The 19,525-nt window shown below is 53.1% G+C and overlaps 1 protein-coding gene and 1 long non-coding RNA gene across 4 annotated transcripts in view; one reads left to right on the top strand and one right to left on the bottom strand.

Annotated features, from left to right (window-relative positions):
• SEZ6 (seizure related 6 homolog) overlaps window positions 1-19,525 on the top strand; it is a 49,986-nt gene that overhangs the window by 25,855 nt on the left and 4,606 nt on the right. For all 3 annotated transcript variants that reach the window (XM_008010850.3, XM_008010849.3, XM_008010851.3), the window contains exons 3-8: window positions 71-204; window positions 10,130-10,325; window positions 15,913-16,098; window positions 18,087-18,255; window positions 18,389-18,555; window positions 19,168-19,362. In XM_008010850.3, coding sequence (XP_008009041.1) covers window positions 71-204; window positions 10,130-10,325; window positions 15,913-16,098; window positions 18,087-18,255; window positions 18,389-18,555; window positions 19,168-19,362 — 1,047 coding nt within the window. The remainder of the gene's footprint in view (window positions 1-70; window positions 205-10,129; window positions 10,326-15,912; window positions 16,099-18,086; window positions 18,256-18,388; window positions 18,556-19,167; window positions 19,363-19,525) is intronic.
• Window positions 14,432-19,219, bottom strand: LOC140708621 (uncharacterized). The gene is made up of 3 exons (XR_012088775.1): window positions 18,738-19,219; window positions 17,797-18,008; window positions 14,432-15,411 (listed from the first exon to the last, which is right to left on the bottom strand). It is a non-coding gene; the product is annotated as an uncharacterized lncRNA (long non-coding RNA).

Here is a 19,525-nt window from a genome sequence, read left to right as displayed (position 1 = left end):
CACGGTTCAACCTTAGTTGGACCACTTCACCAGAGATGGCACTAGCTTTGTGTCTCCTCCTGCCTCCCAGGCCCCTGTAGCTGGAATTTCTCAGGCCCAGAGGGCTCTCTGGACTCCCCTACAGACCTCAGCTCACCCCCTGATGTTGGCCTGGACTGCTTCTTCTACATCTCTGTCTACCCTGGCTATGGTGTGGAAATCAAGGTGAGTGATCTGGATCTGGCAAGGGCAAAGCTGGGCCTGTTGTATTCTCTTTCTTCAGAGAGGCACATGCTATGAGAGGATGTGGGGATGCTTAGGAGCATCAATTGTCGGGGGTCGCCTAAGGCCAGGGCTGGGAGATGGGCCTAAAACATGGTTGGATTCTGTCCCGTGTGCTTGGCAATGGCCTAGGCCTAGAGGGGCTGTGGGAGGGGGCTCTAGCCTTGGATGGGCAGGGGATTGGGTGAGTATAAACCCTACATCTGAATCTATGGGCTAAGCAGAGAACACAGGGCTGCCTCATTGGGCCTGAGGGAGTCATGGAGCCTCATTCATTCATTCATTTAGCAAATGCTCTCTGAGCAGTTCCTTGGGTCAGGTCCTGTGCTGGCTTCTGGGATGCAGAGGTGGGGGAAGACAGACCTGACCACACCATTAGAGAGGTGATCAGCTGATAAGAAAGTCAGATCTACAGCCCAGCCTCCTGTCCCCAGCCTCCCTGGGCTATCTCATCCGTCTATTAGAATTAAGACTTTCTCTTAATCCCAAGGCCTGGGGCTGCAGGTCCTCACAGATGTCCCACAGGCTTCTCAACCTCCACAAACCCAAATCTTCCTTTTGTTCCCCCAGAGCCACTCCTGTCCAGGTCAGAAACCTGGAGCAGAACCACCACAGTGCAATGTGGATGGTGTCCCTGGATGTGCAACATGGGGTCACCTTGGCCCTTCCCTGTCCCTCTTCCCCCAGTCCCATCAGTTCATCCCAAAATTCTGTCACCATGACACTCCCCTCTAAATCTGTCTGCTTCTCTCCCTCCGTCCCTGCAACCACACATGGTTTAGTCCTCACCATCCCTCCCTTGATGATGCAGTAGCTGCCTCACTGGTCCCCCCGCCCACACTTGCTCCCTACTCTACCCATCTCCACCTCCACTGCAGTCATTTTTCTCAAATAAATCCTGCCCCCTACACCTCTCTAAGGACGCCTAAATCTCTGGGTCCACCCCTAGCCACTCCTTCCCTTGTTCTTTACCCCACTTTGCACTAAATAGCTTGCAGCTAACTGAATGGGCCAAACCTTCTTTCCCAAGTCCCAGCTGCACATGCTGGTCCCTCTGCCTGGAAGAGTCATCCCATGATGCCCTCCCTTAGGACTCGACCCTGGCATCACTCTCTCTGGGAATTCCCTCAGATCCCCAAAGCCTGGGGCATCCCCCATCTTAGTTCTTAGCAGTCTGCCTTCCATCCATCTATTTATAGCCATCCACCTCCCCAGCTACTGTGAGCTCCTTGAGGGGTGCCTTGTAGTGAAGAGCCCAGTGCACTGACTGAATGACTGGACAAAGGAATGGAGGAAGGAAGGGATGTGGTGACATTTGACTTGAATCTTAGAGACTGACCAGGGGTGGGCAAGAAAGGCATTTAGCCCAGTTGAGGGAATCTGGCAGGGCGCTGAGAAGTGTGTCCTGCTCCTTGCTCCCTGCCTTCTGTTCTGCTTCCCGCCCATTCCAATTCCTGCATGTCCCTGGATTGGGGCCTGGAGCCGTCTAGACTTGTCCTGGGGCAGTGCCTCCAGTCCTCCCCTCTCGGGATGTCAGGTCCAGGTCTCTGAATCAGACCCTGTCAGGGGGACCCTCTCCTACCCCTGTTGGGCCCCTCCCCTTCTTCCTACAACCGTTTCCTTCTACTCTGCCAAGCCCTGTGCCCCTCACTCTGGGCTGACTGGGAGGGTAATTAGGAACAGCCACCCCCCCTCTCAAGCCATTAGCACTCAGCACTGCTTAATTAAGGTAATTAATGTAAAATCATCACCTAATGAGAGGTGGCACCGGCTGTGGCTCACTGGGTGGAAGGCACCAGCTGCAGGTGTGGGAAAGGGGGTGGAGGGGGCAGGTGCCAGGCTGAGTGCCACCCTGAAGGCCTGGGAGGCTCTATCTGTCCCTCAAGGACTACCACCCCTACTGAAGCCCACTGGACAAGGCTGAACCCAGCCCTGGTACTCTCCACAATGGGGCAAGTTGCTGGCTCTGCCTGCCCCTCCCCCACCGGCCCAGGCACAAGCCCCACGCTGGATGCCCAACCCCTCACACAAACCCCGTGTCTGTTGTCTGGTGCTGCCACATTTTTTTTCTTTTATCAGAATGCAAAAGCCGTTACCAGGCAACCTTGAGACGAAGACCTGCCACAGCCCTGGATTGTTGTCAGGAAATGTGGCAGACGCTGGCCCCACCCTCCACCTCGGTACCATGGAGGCAGGGTCCTTGGGGACACTGTCAGCCCAGATGGCCTGAGATAGTCTGAAGCCATGGAGGGGAGGCGGGCACAGGGTGGCCAGAGCTGGGTCAGCACCCAATTTGCGGAAGGAGCAAGAGACAGAATCAGCCAGAACTAAGCAGGATTTAAGGTTCTTCTTCCAGGGCTAGTTCTGGCAACCTCCACCCCCACCCAGGCCACTTGGGACCTGAAGAATTTCTACACTACACACCAATACTCACTGGAGAGTTGGAAAAACTGAGGCCCAGGCAAGAAAAGGGATTTGCCAAAAGTCGGTCAGTTAATCACTAATGAGTTTTGTTGAGTGGATTTGTTCTACAAGTGTACATTGAGAATTTGCTCCATGCCACGCTCTGCGCTGGGCACTGGGGACACAGACCTTCACGATTAGTAAGGAAGAAAGAACAATGACCATGGAATGCCCAGTGCTGGCGGGAATGGGGATGGGAAGCACAGGATGGGCACACTCCACCAGGCTGGGGGTCAGAGAAGACTTCCTGGAGGTGATGACACCTGGCCTGAGACCTGTAGGATGAGAAGCCAGCAGCCAAATCTGGCCTGGGCAGCAGCAGGTGCAGCAGGCCTGGCCCTTGAAGGCTGCCCTGGCTGTTTTGGAAAGGTGGCTTTGTTGTGTAGGGGCAGAGGGTAAGCATAAGGGCTTCCGGATCTACACTCCTGCTAGAGGCTCAGCCCAAGAGCAGCGACCTTCTGGCCAGGCTGACAGTTGGGTCAGGCCATGCTGGACACTGGGGGCGGGATGGGTGGGCAGCTGGAAGGCCTACAGAGCTCCCCATGGCTTCTCAGGCTTGGGGAGAAGGGACTGCCTGTGGCTTCCCTCCATCATGGAGAATTCCCCACCCACCACTCTATGAATTCACTGGGATCACTGAGGGCAGATAGATGGGACAAAGTCTGGGCAAGGAGAGTGACAGGAGCCATGGAGGAGGGGACTATCTTGGGGACCCACAAATCACACCCCTGAGCAAAGCCGCCAGACACCATACTGGGCCCCTAGCATGAGACCACAGCCCTTGCCTAAAGTCTGGGGCCTTGAGCAAGACCTTCTCAATTCCCTTTTTTTTTTGGAGGACCAGCCTCGGGGTACCAGAATCCCTAAAAGCCCTACTCTCTATGGCTTGGACCACAGCCTCTCATAACCTGCTTCATCTCCTGCCTCCTACCTCTTCTGATGGTGCTGCAGTTATTGATGCCCTCTAAGGCCGAAGGTCTGAGCCATCGATAGGGAGGAGGCCAGGTCAGGCCCTCTGTGATCCACGGAGGCTTGTCTGCTTCATCTGGGGATCAGGCACTGGGCTAGGCTCTTTCTTAAGAGGTCCAGAGAAGCTCCTTCAGGATGGGTGGGCATAAGCCTCATGGCCCATGTGGGTCCCAGCCCCTCCCCAGGCAGTCAGTGTCCCCCTGAGGGCTCCAGGCCTTTCCGGGCCTGGCGCCTGCCTCTGTCTGCACTTGGCATTCCAAGAGCCTTCCCACTGCCAGCCTCCATCTTGGCTTGGCTGCTCTCTGTACCATCTGGAGCCTGGGCACAGCTGCCCACAGTCCCTGCCCTCGTGCCCGAGGTGGCTCTGTTGGCACACAGCTCACCCATGCCAGGCCAACTGATAGTTTGATAGCAGAATACTCTGTCCTTCTAAGCCAGGTCAGGACCAGGCCTGATGTGGGCATCGGGTAGGGGGTCAGTTGGGTGAAATTTCTGGGCAACTTTATATTTCCTGGCTCTAGGCAGGCTCATCCAAGAGGGATGACAGGGTGCAGGCAGGTCTAGCCCCATGGATTTTGGCCACTCTCCTCATCCCTAAAACAGACATTACGCCATAAGGTTTTCTGGATAAATGCCAATTCAGAAGGGCACAGACTCTGTCTTGTAAGACTGGGGTTTCAGTGTTGGCTCTGCGGCCCACCTCTCTGTGAGCTAAATCCCTGGCCTTCTCTGGGCCTCAGTTTACCTCTCTACAAAAGGAGATTGAATCAGATGATGTACTTGGCTCCTCCTAGCCAGTTCCTTTGAGTGTAGCTCCTTCTCTGGGGTCAGCAAGCTCCCTCATACGCCTGACTGAGCAGGGGCACCTCAGGTTCTTGGCTCTGCTGCTTGCTTCCTGGCAGCTGCAGAGCCTGGGCCAGGGAAAGGGTGGCTCCAAGGTACAGTGCCTCCCAGGCAGAGCCCTGGCAGACCTGAGGGTAAAGTAAGTTCATAGCCAGCTATCATTTCTGCTGCAAATGCCAGGGTTTTACCAGGGTGTGGCCCACATCTCCCCATTAAATGGAAAGATGACTACTACTACTGTGCCCCTCTGTGCTAAAACCCTTCCTGGCAGGATCTAACCAAATCCTTACAAACCCATGAAGTAGGTAAACTATCCCCCTTTCACAGGCAAAACTGGGGCTCGGAGAGGTCATATGACTTGCCTAAGGCCCCTCTACTGGTCAGTGATGGAGCCAGGATTCAATCCAAGACTCAAAAGCCCCTGTTCTTCCCTTGGCCCAGGAGATAGGCCTGTCTGTGGCACAAGGCAAATCCAAAGTGGGAGGCCCAGGTGGAGACGGGCACCTGTCAGGATCTGCCCCAGATGCCCTTTCCAAGTCAGCCCTGCCTGATTCTGGAGGACACCCACTTGGAATTCTCCCAGTTCTGGGGAGGGCCTGGGATTGCCAAGCACACAAGACAGGGCACTGGACCAGGAATCAGGAGTCCTGGCCTAGAGTCCTGGCTTTGTCTTGAACTCGCGGTGTGACCAAAGAGGATCTCTCAAATTCTCTGATTTCAAGGTTCCCTTTTCTATAAAGTGCAGGAAAACAGCCTGCCCTGTCTTCCTTATTGAGGCTTTGTGAGAGCTGAAGACATAATGGATGTGAAAACTGCGAAGGTTCTTATGGGAAAATTGTGATCATCCTATGGTTGCTGTGAGGGAGCACAGGTGTGTGAGGGCTTGCACATGCTAGGACACGTTTGAGGGGCTGTGTGCTTGTAATTGGGTCTGTGTCCGAGTACACACAGGTGATGGTGACCAAGGGAGCCTAGGAGACCTGTAGCCAGCATCTGGGGGTGGGGATCGCACACAAGAGTCATCTTAGAGCTCATCTGCCTATGCTGGGTTGTACTGGTGCAAATGTGTACAAAAACCGTAGCGCCATCTCACCTGTGGGTTACGCCATTAGGGCACGTGCTGGAGGCCTGACTGACAGCTTCTATGGGGACAGACAGACCAGATGAGGCTGTTGATCTAGGGGTTGGCAGAAGACAACCTGAATCCTTCCCACCTCCCATCCTGGAAAGGGCCAGCCTCTCAAAGTGGCTATATTTCTTCCTTGAGCTGACCCCATGGTCTGCTGGAAGCAGGGCAGTGTTAGACAGCCCAGGGTCCTGTAGGAATTGTCCTCAGCTCCCTCTGCTTCTGTCTTCCCCCTGCCTGGCCCCCAGGTCCCCTCCTATCACTAGCTATGGGTATGGAAGACAGCCCTCATGAACACAGCTGACATTTCAATCTGTCTCCCAGGCTCTACGGATGCCTGCAAATTGCATCAAGACTTCATCACCCCTCCTGTCTGACACACAGCCCTGTCTGGCCCCTGTCAGCCTGGCCCTCAAACAAGTGACAAATTACATTCCAGCCACTGCAGCAGACCCGCAAGAGGGTGCTTGAAACCCAGGGGACCAGAGCTGCACAGACAGCCTCTGACTGAGAACAGGGAGCCTTCTGGATAGGAGCCACTTCATTCCACACTCTCATCCCAACCCTCACCACCAAGCTGGGCTGGGAGCCAGGCCAGCTTGAAAGGGCCATGCCTCCCCCAGACCAGAAAGGGCCAGAGGTCTCAGTCTCAGTCTTCCCAGCTTTACAGACTGCTAGGAGCAAGGGTGGCTGGTGGGAACTCAAATCCCAACATCTTAAAAAAGCCAGGCCAAGCCAAGACCCATCTCCTTGCTAAACCTGGTGGGGCTGGAGCTTGGGAATAAAGACGTCTAGATGTCAGGCCGGGCGCAGTGGCTCAAGCCTGTAATCCCAGCACTTTGGGAGGCCGAGATAGGCGGATCACGAGGTCAGGAGATCGAGACCATCCTGGCTAACACGGTGAAAGCCCGTCTCTACTAAAGAATACAAAAAACTAGCCGGGCGAGGTGGTGGGCGCCTGTAGTCCCAGCTACTCAGGAGGCTGAGGCAGGAGAATGGCGTAAACCCGGGAGGTGGAGCTTGCAGTGAGCTGAGATCCGGCCACTGTACTCCAGCCTGGGCGACAGAGCGAGACTCCATCTCAAAAAAAAAAAAAGATGTCTAGATGTCTATTTCTACAGAAGATGCCCCCATGAAGTTGGGAGGATAGAGAGCTGCCTTGTCTCAGCAAGGCAAGACTGCTTAACCCCTATGTGATCTTTTGCAAGTTCCTTAGCCTCTCTGTGCTTCTGTTTACTTGTGGGTATTTTACCACCTATCTTAGAGAACTGTGGTGAGGACGAAAAGCACCTACTACAAGGTTTGACACACTCTATGATGGCAACTGTTGTTACTGTGTCACTACAGCTTCTCTCCGGTCCCCCAAAGCAGCAAGATGAGGAGCAAGAAGCTAGAGGTCAAGCCAGAGGTATACGGGGAACTAGGAAGAAAATCCAAATTAATTTCTAGTAATACTTCTCTGCCTTTGCTTTCGTGGTAATTTCCCTGTAGTGAGCATCCTCCCTTCCTCCTTCTCCCAGTGCTCCTCTCTTCAAGGCGCTCTGAGACCCACCTGCTTCAGGCGCTTTCCCTGAGCCTCTAAGCCCTGCGCTCTTCCCCCCGAGGATTCCTGCTGCCTGCATTCGGTGCCACTTAAGGCGGAATTATATGCTGCCTGGCATCTCTCGATAATTACAGATTCCACGTGTGTGAGTCTTGTTTTCCCAACTCTAGAATCACAGAATCTCCAAGTTTGAAGGGACCTCATCCAGCCTCCGCCTGCTGCAGGAATTCCCTGAGGAATGTCCCCAGCAGATGGTCAGGCAGCCTCCGCCCAAACGTGCCTGGGTGGGGAGTTTCTCACAGAGAGGAGATGCCTCGGCCTCCAGCACCCTGCCTTGAGCCTTCTCTTCAGCCCAAAGACCCACCAGGTCTTTCCTCTCAGGCAGGGGTAGGGACCTCTCCCTGCCCAGCTGCCCCTTCTGAAGTCCCCAGGGCACATCTCTTCTCAGCACCCAGTCTGAGGGGCCCTGAGCCTCGCAGCAGCCATCTCCTTGGACCTGGCTGGGCTCAGCATCCTCTATGCTTCTCAGCTCACAGGTATCTGATGGGGAATGTTCCTCCAGCAGCCCCCACATTCACTCTCTCCACACATCTTTGTTGAGACTGGCCAGCGAAGAGGGCATTGTGACCCAACATGCCACCCTGGGCTTTAACAGCAAGATGGGCAGGGGCCAGTGGGGAGAGTCTGAAACAGAAGGACTGCCTGGCCTAGGCTGGGAGGCAGAGGATGTGGCCCTGAGATCTGAAAAGATGACCAGCTTCATCAGGAGAGGAAGAAGGGAAGGCACTGCCCCCTACAGAGTCCCATATGTGGATGCCCAGGGTGCGGACGTGAGGGGTGGTCTGTGGCTGCAGTGCACATTAATGAGGGCTGCAGAGACACTGGCACCAAATGTGAGCTGGGCAGTTTGGACCGTGTCCTCTGGGCAATCTGAAATCAGCAGGAGATGAGTTGGGGATGGGAAGTGTGAGACAGACAGAAAGCCATTCTCAAGTGGAAAATAATGGGCAGGAGGTAATTAGGGCCAGGACATTAACAAAAGGATAGAGAAGAGGAACCCATTGGAGTATTTGGGAAATAAGATTGGGAAGGATTTGGTGACTCACTGATGCCACTTAACCAGGTGGTGAACCCTTGAAGACCCTGCTTCAGAGCAATATGGTAGAAAACTTGAGCCCATGTAGATCAGTGCTTTTGAGTTGCCCGAGGATCCTGTTAAAATGCAGAGCATGCTTTAGTGGGTCTGAGGTGGAGTCTGAGATTCTGCATTTCTTTTTCTTTTTCTTTTTTTTTTTTGGAAATGGAGTTTCGCTTTTGTTATCCAGGCTGGAGTGCAATGGCGTGATCTCAGCTCACTACAACCTCCGCCTCCCAGGTTCAAGCAATTCTGCCTCAGCTGCTCGAGTAGCTGGGATTACAGGCATGCGCCACTACGCCCGGCTAATTTTTGTATTTTTAGTAGAGATGGGGTTTCTCCACGTTGGTCAGGCTGGTCTTGAAATCCCAACCTCAGGTGAGCTGCCCGCCTCGCCCTCCCAAAGTGCTGGGATTACAGGCGGGGCCACAGCGCCCAGCCAAGATTCTGCATTTCTTACGAGTTCCCAGGTGAGGCTGATGCTGCTGGTCCAGGAACCACGTTTTAAGTAGCAGAGAACTCCACTAGTTCGTTTTATAAAATGAGGAAACTGAAGTTCAAATAGCAGCTTTTTTGTCCAAGATCACATGGTTAGGATGAGGTCCCACATCTCTGGGCTCCCAATCAATCCAGTGTTCCTTCTATCAAGCCATGCTGCTAATTTCCCTTTGGGCAGAGTCTGTCCTTGTCCAATCCTTGTTTGCCTGAATGGAGGCATGGAGCCCAGAAAGATGCTCAAGGGACTGAGGGCCTGAAGATCAGCATGGTAGCAGAGGAGCCTGTGACAGCCAGGGGAAAGGATCGGAGAAAGAGGCTCAGATAAAAGAGACAGAGAATCACGACTGACATGTGGAGGGGCGTGGTGTAAGGCCCGGCTGACAGTCAGCAGGGGCCAAGTTGGACAGGGCCTTGAGGGCTAAGCAAGGAGTTTGGACTACATATTATGGGCTTCATGGACTCAATAGGGAGCCACTGGAGGACTTAAACAAGGAAGCACCATGATCAGCAACAGATCTAAGACTGTTAACTGGCTGTGTTCAGAAAATACTGCTGTAGAGGGAGGAGTGGATTAAGCCCTACAGGCAGAAAGGCTGGCCAGGAGGCTGCTGCAGTGATGTAGGTGCGCAGTAATGGCGATGAGCTGGGGAAGTGGCAGTGGGGATGAAGAGTAATAAATAGATTTGAGATCTAGTTGACAGGACTGAATGACTGATTGGGTATGAGGGAGGAGGCAAGATACCATTTTCTGATTTGGACACCCAGGGAGCTAGCAAGATCATTCCCAGGGGAACTGCTGGCTGGGGGAAGACAGTCACCTAGCATGAGGCAGGCTGGGTGTGAGGCATCCAACAGGGATGTCCAGGGGAAGCTGGGCACGTGAATCTGACACTTAAGACCTCATACTGCTGACCAGGGCATCAGACTCCATCTGGTTCAACACACCTCCCCCATCCCTACTTTACAGATGAGAAAACAGAGCCCAGGGAGGGGAAGGACAGGAAGCAGCTGGTGTATCTGAAAATCTTTGGAGACAGAAAGATGTGTTTACAAATCCCAGTTCTTCTAAGAATCTCTATGTGACCTTGGATAATTTACTTAATGTCTCTGAACTTTTGGTCCTGTCTCACACTGAGATGAGCTCCTCCTGCACTGCTGAAGTGCCCGGCTCAGGGGCTGGGGGCTCCGATGCTCAAGGGGCATTGAGGATTGATCTGTCCGGGGCCTGCAGGATCCAGGCAGCAGGAAGAAGCCTGACTGCTTTGCTTTCCTCTCTCTACTCCACCGGCAGGTCCAGAATATCAGCCTCCGGGAAGGGGAGACAGTGACTGTGGAGGGCCTGGGGGGGCCTGACCCACTGCCCCTGGCCAACCAGTCTTTCTTGCTACGGGGTCAAGTCATCCGCAGCCCCACCCACCAAGCGGCCCTGCGGTTCCAGAGCCTCCCACCACCGGCTGGCCCTGGCACCTTCCATTTCCATTACCAAGGTAAGGCCTGGGTAGCTGAAGGCGGAACCAGCCCAGACCCACTGCCCTCCTTGTGGGAGAGACGGGTCTCTGTGCAATTACATCCTAGAGGGAAGAAGCAGGGAGGGGCTAGTGACACATAGCACAAGTGTCCAGTGAAGCTCTGTACAATTGGAGGTAAGTATCGCACATCTGAAACCTCCAGGATCTTCTCTCTTCCACCCACCACCCTGCAGAGAGCTGGTCTTGACTCAGGATCAGGCAGCCTCCAGGTGTGCCCATTGTCCCTCATTCATCCATTCAGCAAACTTTTCCTAGGCACCTGCTCTTTGCCAGGCTTGTGCTGGACACTGGCAATGTCAGGATGCACCAAAACGTCCTTGTCCTCAAGGAGTTCTTTCTCAGGAGGAGGCAGACACTTAAACAGGCAATAACAATAGAAGCCCTCCCCCTATGCAAGAGGGTGAAGGTCAAAGGGATTTGACAATGACCAAAGGGATTTGACAATGACCATCTGGAGGTCTTAGCTGCCAGACTGCCCTTCCTGAACTGCCTCACCCACCTTGGCCTGGCCCATGCCCCAATCAGCTCAGAACACCTCTGGAAATAAGGGAGCAGCATGATGCGATGAGAAAAATCACAGACTCAGGCAATGGGCAGATCTGTGTTTGAATCTCCTCACTGGCTATTGACCTTGGACAGGTCATTTGACCTCTCTGACCCTTCTGCTGTAATATGAAATCAAAACACCTACCCACAAAGTCATGGTTAGGATTAAGCAAAATGGTACACGTCAAGTGCTTAGCACATGCTCCATTAAGGAAACCAATATTACATGACTGGCAGGATGGGAAAGGGAGGAAAAGGGGCTCAGGACTTCGAAGCTCTCTCAGTTGTGTCCCTCCTACCCATCCCCCTCTCCGAGCACAAAGTCAGCTTGATCCTTTGCATGAGTTAACTAGTTGAGACTAGGGAGAACTAATAGGGAAATAATTGGTGTGAACAATCACGGGATTGTCTTGCATTGTCATGGACCACTTCTGTGGCCCTGCAGGGGACCACAGCCCGGCAGAAAAGCCAGCACTCTGGAGATGGGGCTGTTTGGAACCCCACCTAAGGAGCACTCACCCCACCTTCAGCCCTCCACCCAAACTAAGGGAGCAGTCTGGCATAGCAGCAGGGAGCCTGGAAGTGGATGGGGCTGTAGAGTGGCTTGGCAGAGGCAAGGGGCCAGCTGAGGCAAGGGTGAAACATCTAGGCGGCCCAGCTAGCCTCCCTAATGGCTCATCAATCCTCCCTGGCAGCAGGCATAATTTCACGCCATGGTAACCTTCTCTCTTGCTGCAAATTCCTTTGCACAAAACTCTGGACCTCTTCTCTGTCGGGCCAGACAAAGGTGGCTGAATGGCAGTGAGCTGGAGGCCCAGCAAGGGGGAGCAACCTCCAAGGAAGGATTGGGAGAGCTGGCCTGGTCCTGCCTCCTTCTCAGCTCCCAGAAGCCCTCCCTCGTCAGCCCAGTTTTTGTCAATGATCAGCTCTTGCCTTAATGAGTGTAATTCCCCTAATTATAGGCTGTAATTAGCCCTGATCCCAGAGATGGGAACAGGAGGAGCGTGTGCTCACACGCCAATCTCTGTGGGCTAGAGAAAGAGGGTGCCAGAAGAGGGGGTGAGGGGCCTAGTACCCACACCTGTGCTGGAGCTGTCCCAAGCTGATGTTGGAGGTCCCAAGGATGAGCCCTCACAAGGGCCTCATCGCAGGACCAAGTTCCAACTCCCTTCCTACAGCCTCAGGCAGGGTGGGGAGGCAGACGGCCCTGACAGACATTCCCCTCCTCCATTCCCAGCATTCCTGGCACTGGACTTGGCTCCAGAAACAGACTCCAGTGAGAAAATAACTCAACAGATTGCAGTGGTGCAGGCTCCCCGGGAACGGTTGTCATGGCAACAGGAGGAAGCTCATCCTGGGAAGTGGTACTTTAACTACTATGGAGTCTGGGGGCTTCATTGTCTGCCCCCAGCCTCCTACCCTCACCTTATTCCAGGCCAGTTTCCTCATCTGTGAAATGAGGGCCCTCCCTTACTAGAGTTGTGATAAGAACTCAAAGGGGAAGATGTAGGGGGAAATGCTGGGCCTGAGTCTGGCCTGGTCTAGACCCCACTAGACATCAGTTAACCTCTTAACCTCCGCCACTCTGGGTGTGGTGCCCCCCATCCCTTTCCCCATCTCATCCTGGCCTGGGATCTCTCCCCAGGTCACTGTGAGTGGCTGCCCTGGACAACCACCCAGAGCAGGCTTGTCTGTTACTCTCAGATTTCTCTGACTCCTGAACCCAAGTTTCTACTTCAAATGGGGATGCAGGTGGGGTGGTGGTGGAAAGCAAGAAGGCTCCAGAGCCCAGGAGCTTCAAGTTCCTGGTCTAGCGCTTCCTTGCTATGTGATGAGGGCACAGGGTCTCTCTGAACCTGTTCTCCTCATCTGAAAATGGGCTAATAGCCCCTACCTTGCCTGCCTTCCTCCCAAGCATATTGTAGACATCAAGAAAGAAGAGTGTGGAGGCATTTTAAAATCTGGAAGGTACATGCAGATGTGAGGTGCTATTATTAATCAAGATTACAAACAATAACAGCAGGCTGATGTCTTAGGCATTTGTTCAGGAACTGCACATATGTCTTCTCACTTAACCTCCACAACCTTGGATGTAATACTGAAAATGGGTGGATAAATGAGGCAACTGAGGCAGAGAGAATTTAGGTAACTTGTCCGCGGTGGCACAGCATGTAGGGAAGAAGCCTGCATTCAAACCCAGGCAGTCTGACCCACAGTCCGCCTGCTGAGCACTGCCCTGTACTGCCTGCCAAGCACAACTAGCCACTTACTGACCATTCTTTCCAGAGCCCCGTGAGAGACAGAAGAGGACGAATTCTCCTCCCACTTTCACAGATATAGTAACAGGACAGGTGAAAGTCATAAAACTCAAATTTATGGACCCTGGTCTGCACAGAGACAGCCCCTTTTTCTTTTTCTTTTTAATGGGGGGAGGAAAGAGGGCCCATTTTTCTATTCACACAAAGGCACCTAGGAACAGAGACCTTGCATGGACCTCTCCTCCCATTTACCTGATACTATCAGTGGGGCTGCCCCCTACCCCAAGACCCAAGTTCTTCAGTCTAGACAATCCTCACTTTTCTGACCACCCCAAGGGTTATCAGGCTCTGTAGCACAAGCCTCTTGCCTCTCCTTGACCCCTCCAGGCCTTTGCTCTCACCTCTCAGACGCAAGCCAGGATCTTCACTTTTTTTTGAGAAAGAGTCTCGCTCTGTCACCCAGGCTGGAGTGCAGTAGCACAATCTCCACTCACTGCAACCTCTGCCTCCTGGGTTCAAGCAATTCTCCTGCCTCAGCCTCCCAAGTAACTGGGACTACAGGCGGGTGCCACCACGCCCAGATCAATTTTTTTTTGTATTTTCAGTAGAGATGGGGTTTTACCATGTTGGCCAGGCTGGTCTTGAACTCCTGACTTTGTGATCTACACACCTCAGCCTCCCAAAGTGCTGGGATTACAGGCGTGAGCCACTGCGCCTGGCCGGATCTTCACTTTTATTTTATTTTATTTTATTTATTTTTTGAGACATGGAGTCTCACTCTGTCGCCCAGGCTGGAGTACAGTGGCACGATATCGACTCACTGCAACCTCCGCCTCCCAGGTGCAAGCGATTCTCCTGCCTTAGCCTCCCGAGGCATCTGCCACTGGGCCCAGCTAATATTTTTGTATTTTTTTTAGTAGAGATGGGGTTTTGCCATGTTGGCCATGCTGGTCTTGAACTCCTGACCTCGGGCCATCCGTCTGCCTCAGCCTCCCAAAGTGCTGGGATTACAGGAGTGAGCCACTGCATGCGGTTGAGCCTTTTAGCTACCACCCCAGCTTGACCCCAGGATCTGGATATGCCAGGTTGTTTTGTAGGATTTGCTGCCACCATTTGGTCAAATTTGGTATGACAATTCCAAAGCGACCAGGTTTCCCAGGGCAACTTGTTCTTCCTGCAACTCCCATGAAGGCAGTGCACTGCCTCCCTACCCTCGTCCCCATCTTTTTCTTGTTTGATGTTGTTTTTTTGAAACAGGGATGCACTCTGTCACCTAGGTTGGAGCTCAGTGGTGCAATCATAGTTCACTGCAGCCTTAAACTCCTAGGCTCAAGCGATCCCACTTCAGCCTCCGGAGTAGCTAAGACTACAGGTACACATCACCATGCCCGGCTATTTTAAAAAAATTTTTTATAGAGATGGAGATACCTCACTATGTTGCCCAGGCTGGTCTCAAACTCCTGGCCTTAAGCAACCCTCCCACCTTGCCCCAGCCTACCACCATTCTGGATTTTGTTTGTTTGTAAGTTTGTTTTTTTTTGAGACGAAGTCTCGCCTTTGTCCCCCAGGCTGGAGTGCAATGGCACGACCACGGCTCATTGCAACCTCTGCCTGCAGGGTTCAAGTGATTCTCCTGCCTCAGCCTCCCGTGTAGCTGGGATTACAGACACCTGCCATCACGCCCGGCTAATTTTTGTATTTTTAGTACAGATGGGATTTCTTCATGTTGGCCAGGCTGGTCTCGAACTCCTGACCTCAGGTGATTCGCCCACCTCGGCCTCCCAAAGTGCTGGGATTACAGGCTTGAGCCACCGCTCCCGGCTGTTTGTTTGTTTTGAGATGGAGTTTTGCTCTCGTTGCCCAAGCTGGAATGTAATGGCACAATCTCAGCTCACCACAACCTCCACCTCCGGGTTCAAGCGATTCTCCTGCCTCAGCCTCCCAAGTAGCTGGGATTACAGGCATGTGCCAGCATGTCCTGCTAATTTTGCATTTTCAGTAGAGATGGGGTTTATCCATGTTGGTCAGGCTGGTCTCGAACTCCCGTCCTCAGGTGATTCACCTGCCTCAGCCTCCCAAAGTACTGAGATTACAGGCATGAGACACCGACCCGGCCGCCATTCTGTTTTAAAAGAAGTCCACAGCCATTGGCATCAAGCTTTTTAGCATTTCTCAGTGAATACTGGGAAAGCCTTTACCATCTGACTTCAGTCTTTGCTGCTGCAATTCATATTTATTCCCTAAAGGAAAAACAGTATCAACACTTTACATCAGTATAGGTTTTTCACTATTTCGAGTGCTTTCAGGTCTAGTGTCATTCAATAAGCATATATTGAAGATATATTATCAGCTGGGTACCAGGGATACCAAGCTAGATAAAATACTATCCCATTTATTCTCACAGTAACCCTGTGGGTGGGCTGGGATTTTAAACCTCATTTAACAAATGAGGAAACACACACAAAAAGATTAAATAACCTGCCTAAAGTGTCACAAAGTTTGAGCCAGAACCCAACCCTTCTCATTTCCAGCTCTGTGTCTGCTCCACTAACCAGCCCAGGCTGCCGGAAATATCATTGACACCTTCTAGGGAGGAGATTGGAGTCGTTTTGGAACTCCTAGTGCTTCCTCTGGCCCCAAATGACACCTCCAGGCAGACTGAGGCAGACCTCCCCCCACCAATGGCCTAGCTCCCGCCCCCACCCTGCACATGTACAGTGTCGCCCGTTCTCTGTTTGCAGCCTATCTCCTGAGCTGCCACTTTCCCCATCGTCCAGCTTATGGAGATGTGACTGTCACCAGCCTCCACCCAGGGGGTAGTGCCCGCTTCCATTGTGCCACTGGCTACCAGCTGAAGGGCGCCAGGCGTCTCACCTGTCTCAATGCCACCCAGCCCTTCTGGGATTCAAAGGAGCCCATCTGCATCGGTGAGTGTCCCCAGGCGAAAGGGCTCAGTGCCGAGCAGAGAAGTGAGGTGGGGGCTCCTCCCTGCTCTCTATTGCTGTCTGCCACTTTAATTTGCTCTTCATAAGGAAGCCAGAAAATGGCCGCGCACCTCAGTGGCATTCATCCAACCTGCACTTACTGAGCATCTACTAGATGAAGGCACCACAGGTATACAGAGCTGAATTAAACAGGGACTGTGCCCTCAAAGAACCCACATTTCCAGGAAAGGGGGAAAGGAGAAAGCAGAGAGGTCACCAATTTCCAGGGCAAGAAGTAAAAAGCACCAATGAAAAGACATAAAGTGACCTGGGAGGCAAGGGCACAATCATTCTTAGCTGGACATTTAGGAGGCTTCCTAGGGGAGGTGGCACTGCAGGTTTGACATTTAGATGGAGGGAACAACGTGGGCAGGGACATAGAGGCAGTAAGGTGAGGGTGTTTAGGGACACAGAAGACAGCCAGGTTTGGCTGAAGTCTGAGACAATGTGGCAAGGGCAATGGGAGGGCCTTGAGTGTCGGGGCAAGATACAGGCTGAGGAGCTGTTGAAGCTTATGAGAGAAGGGAGGGGCTTAGAATGCCTCAGGAGATGGCTGGGAGGCCAGCCAGGCAAGACAGTTTGAACTTACATTGTGATTTGGGGAAAGAAGAGGAGGGAAGTTCCAGAAACTGATGGGAACTGGGGAAAGGGAAAGGGAACTCCTGGGTCTGGTCCTGAGTGATCAGGTCTGGGATTGCCACCAATGAAAGGGGGCTTGTTGGAGAAAGGAAGACGCAGTGTTTCATTTGCAGTATGAAAGGCAACTTGGGCTTTTCTTTTTAGTGGGTATGGGCTTAGGCTTTTGAATTTTTTTTTTTTTTTTTTAGATGGAGTCTCCCTTTGTCACCCAGGCTGGAGTGCAGTGGCACGATCTCCGCTCACTGCAACCTCTGCCTCCCGGGTTCAAGTGATTCTCCTGTCTCACTCTCCAGAGTAGCTGGGGTTACAAGTGTATGCCACCACACCCAGCTAATTTTTTTGTATTTTTAGTAGAGATGGGTTTTCACCATGTTGGCCAGTCTGATCTCAAACTCTTGACCTCAGGTGATCCACTTGCCTCGGCTTCCCAAAGTGCTGGGATTACAGGCTTGAGCCACCGTACCCAGCGAAGAATCTTATTTCATTCTATAAATTCTTCCTGGGTGCCAGGCACAACCAGAGATGAATAACACAGACGCATTCTCAGCCCTCAAGGATCTAGCGGGGAGGCCAGCAAGCAGCTCAGTGCAGAGGATGCTACAATAGGAGTAAAGGCAGAGTGGTGGAGGGGCCTGAGGGACAGAAAGCTACTCCAAGATGAGGGAAGAGAAAAGCAAGGCTTCCCAAGGAGACAGGATGGAAAGATTTCAGAAATATTAGTTTGGGAAAGTGGGGTGGATTCCTGGAACAGCATATGCAGCGGTGTGGAGGCATGAAATAGCATGAGACAGTGAGGACACAGTGAAGTGTGCCTGAAGGAGAGAGTATGCGGGGAGAGGGGACTGAAGCAGAGTCTAGAGAGAGTTGGATTCATAAAGGGCTTGAATGCTCTTTTCAGCTTTAACTCCAAGAAGGTTGAAGCCCACAGTAAGGGCTTTAATAAAGTCCACCTGGGGAGAGTCGGCCTTCTAGAGAAGTCAGCAGAGAGGGAAAGTGACTTACCTGGGCACACAAGCAGGCAGTGACACCTCTACCCACAGTCAAGAGAGATGCCCTGGTGAGCCCCAAGGGTGTGAAAGGTTAGGCGGCAGGATTCTGGAGCTCAAGATGCCTGGAGATGCAAGTTCACAGGGCTAAAAGGTTACCTTCAGGATCATAAGAGCAAAGATGGCAGGGAGGCAAGGTCCCCGCTGCTCCAAGCAGAGGAAGCAGAGCTGTGAAAGGGAGGAAGGCATGTTAGGCTGCCTGGGTTCAGGCAGGGGCCTAGGCTACGTCCTGTCCTGGTCTTACAGCTGCCTGCGGCGGAGTGATCCGCAACGCTACCACCGGCCGCATCGTCTCTCCAGGCTTCCCGGGCAACTACAGCAACAACCTCACCTGTCACTGGCTGCTTGAGGCTCCTGAGGGCCAGCGGCTACACCTGCACTTTGAGAAGGTTTCCCTGGCAGAGGATGATGACAGGTGAGGGGCTGTCCTAGTGGAATGGGAGTGCCTGGCCTGGTAATACCCTACTGGAGGGATGCTACCCAAGCCTGGGGCCACACCCCCTCTGGGTCAGCCACCAGCCTACATAGCTGCCACTCTCCTGGTTCAGGCTCATCATTCGCAATGGGGACAACGTGGAGGCCCCACCGGTGTATGATTCCTATGAGGTGGAATACCTGCCCATTGAGGGCCTGCTCAGCTCTGGCAAACACTTCTTTGTCGAGCTCAGTACTGACAGCAGCGGGGCAGCTGCAGGCATGGCCCTGCGCTATGAGGGTGAGCCTGCTGGGGCCTCACTGGGGGTGGGGGGTCCAGGGGGATGGGCTCGGGCCTAGGGTCTTTCTCCCACACCCTACCCCTCTCTGCCTCCATGCTGTCACTCCTTCCAAGTCAGCCCCTGCTCACTTGGTACTTAGGCCCCCTCTCCCTGCCCCTCTCTTTGGGTCCAGGATCCCTACCCCAGCTTTGCAGGAAACCTCTGCCTGGACCCAGTCCCTGTGGTCCAAGGGAATAAATTCTCCAGATTCTGAAAAGCAAAAAAGGCCTCAACCCTTAAGAAAGAATTGCTGTAGGAGACATTCTAGAACCATTTATGCATGTATGCATTGATTAATTCATTCAAAAAACATGTACGGAGTACCTTCTGTGTACTAAGCACAAAACCAGGCACTGGGAACAGCATGGTGATCAAGATGGCCTCCTGAGCATAATAGGGATGGATGCTCTTGGCTGTTCTTCCTCCATCACCTTTCTGCTCCAACCCCAGGACATATATTTGTCATTCGTACCCAGGAAAAGAAAGGCTCTGGGGAGGGAAGTAGGGGGATTCTTGCCCACTGTGTTTAATACCAGTCAAGGCTGAGCTGGGCTGGGCCGTGTGGTTTACAGCCTTCCAGCAGGGCCATTGCTATGAGCCCTTTGTCAAATACGGCAACTTCAGCAGTAGCGCACCCACCTACCCTGTGGGTACGACTGTGGAGTTCAGCTGCGACCCTGGCTACACCCTGGAGCAGGGCTCCATCATCATCGAGTGTGTTGACCCCCACGACCCCCAGTGGAATGAGACAGAGCCAGCCTGCCGAGGTCAGTAGGCACCAGTGGATGGGCCTGCTGGGCAAAAAGCAGGGTGGGTACCAGGGGAATAGCCACAGAGCCTGGGGCCACAGAGGCCCTGTGATATATGTGGTTCAGGCTTCCTCCAAGGAGGAGGTGGGGGGTCCCAGCAACTGGTGGGCACTCCTGTGGG

Source organism: Chlorocebus sabaeus, chromosome 16, assembly GCF_047675955.1.
Source record: "Chlorocebus sabaeus isolate Y175 chromosome 16, mChlSab1.0.hap1, whole genome shotgun sequence".
Taxonomy (NCBI): domain Eukaryota; kingdom Metazoa; phylum Chordata; class Mammalia; order Primates; family Cercopithecidae; genus Chlorocebus; species Chlorocebus sabaeus.
This window is presented reverse-complemented; position numbering and strand designations above follow the sequence as displayed.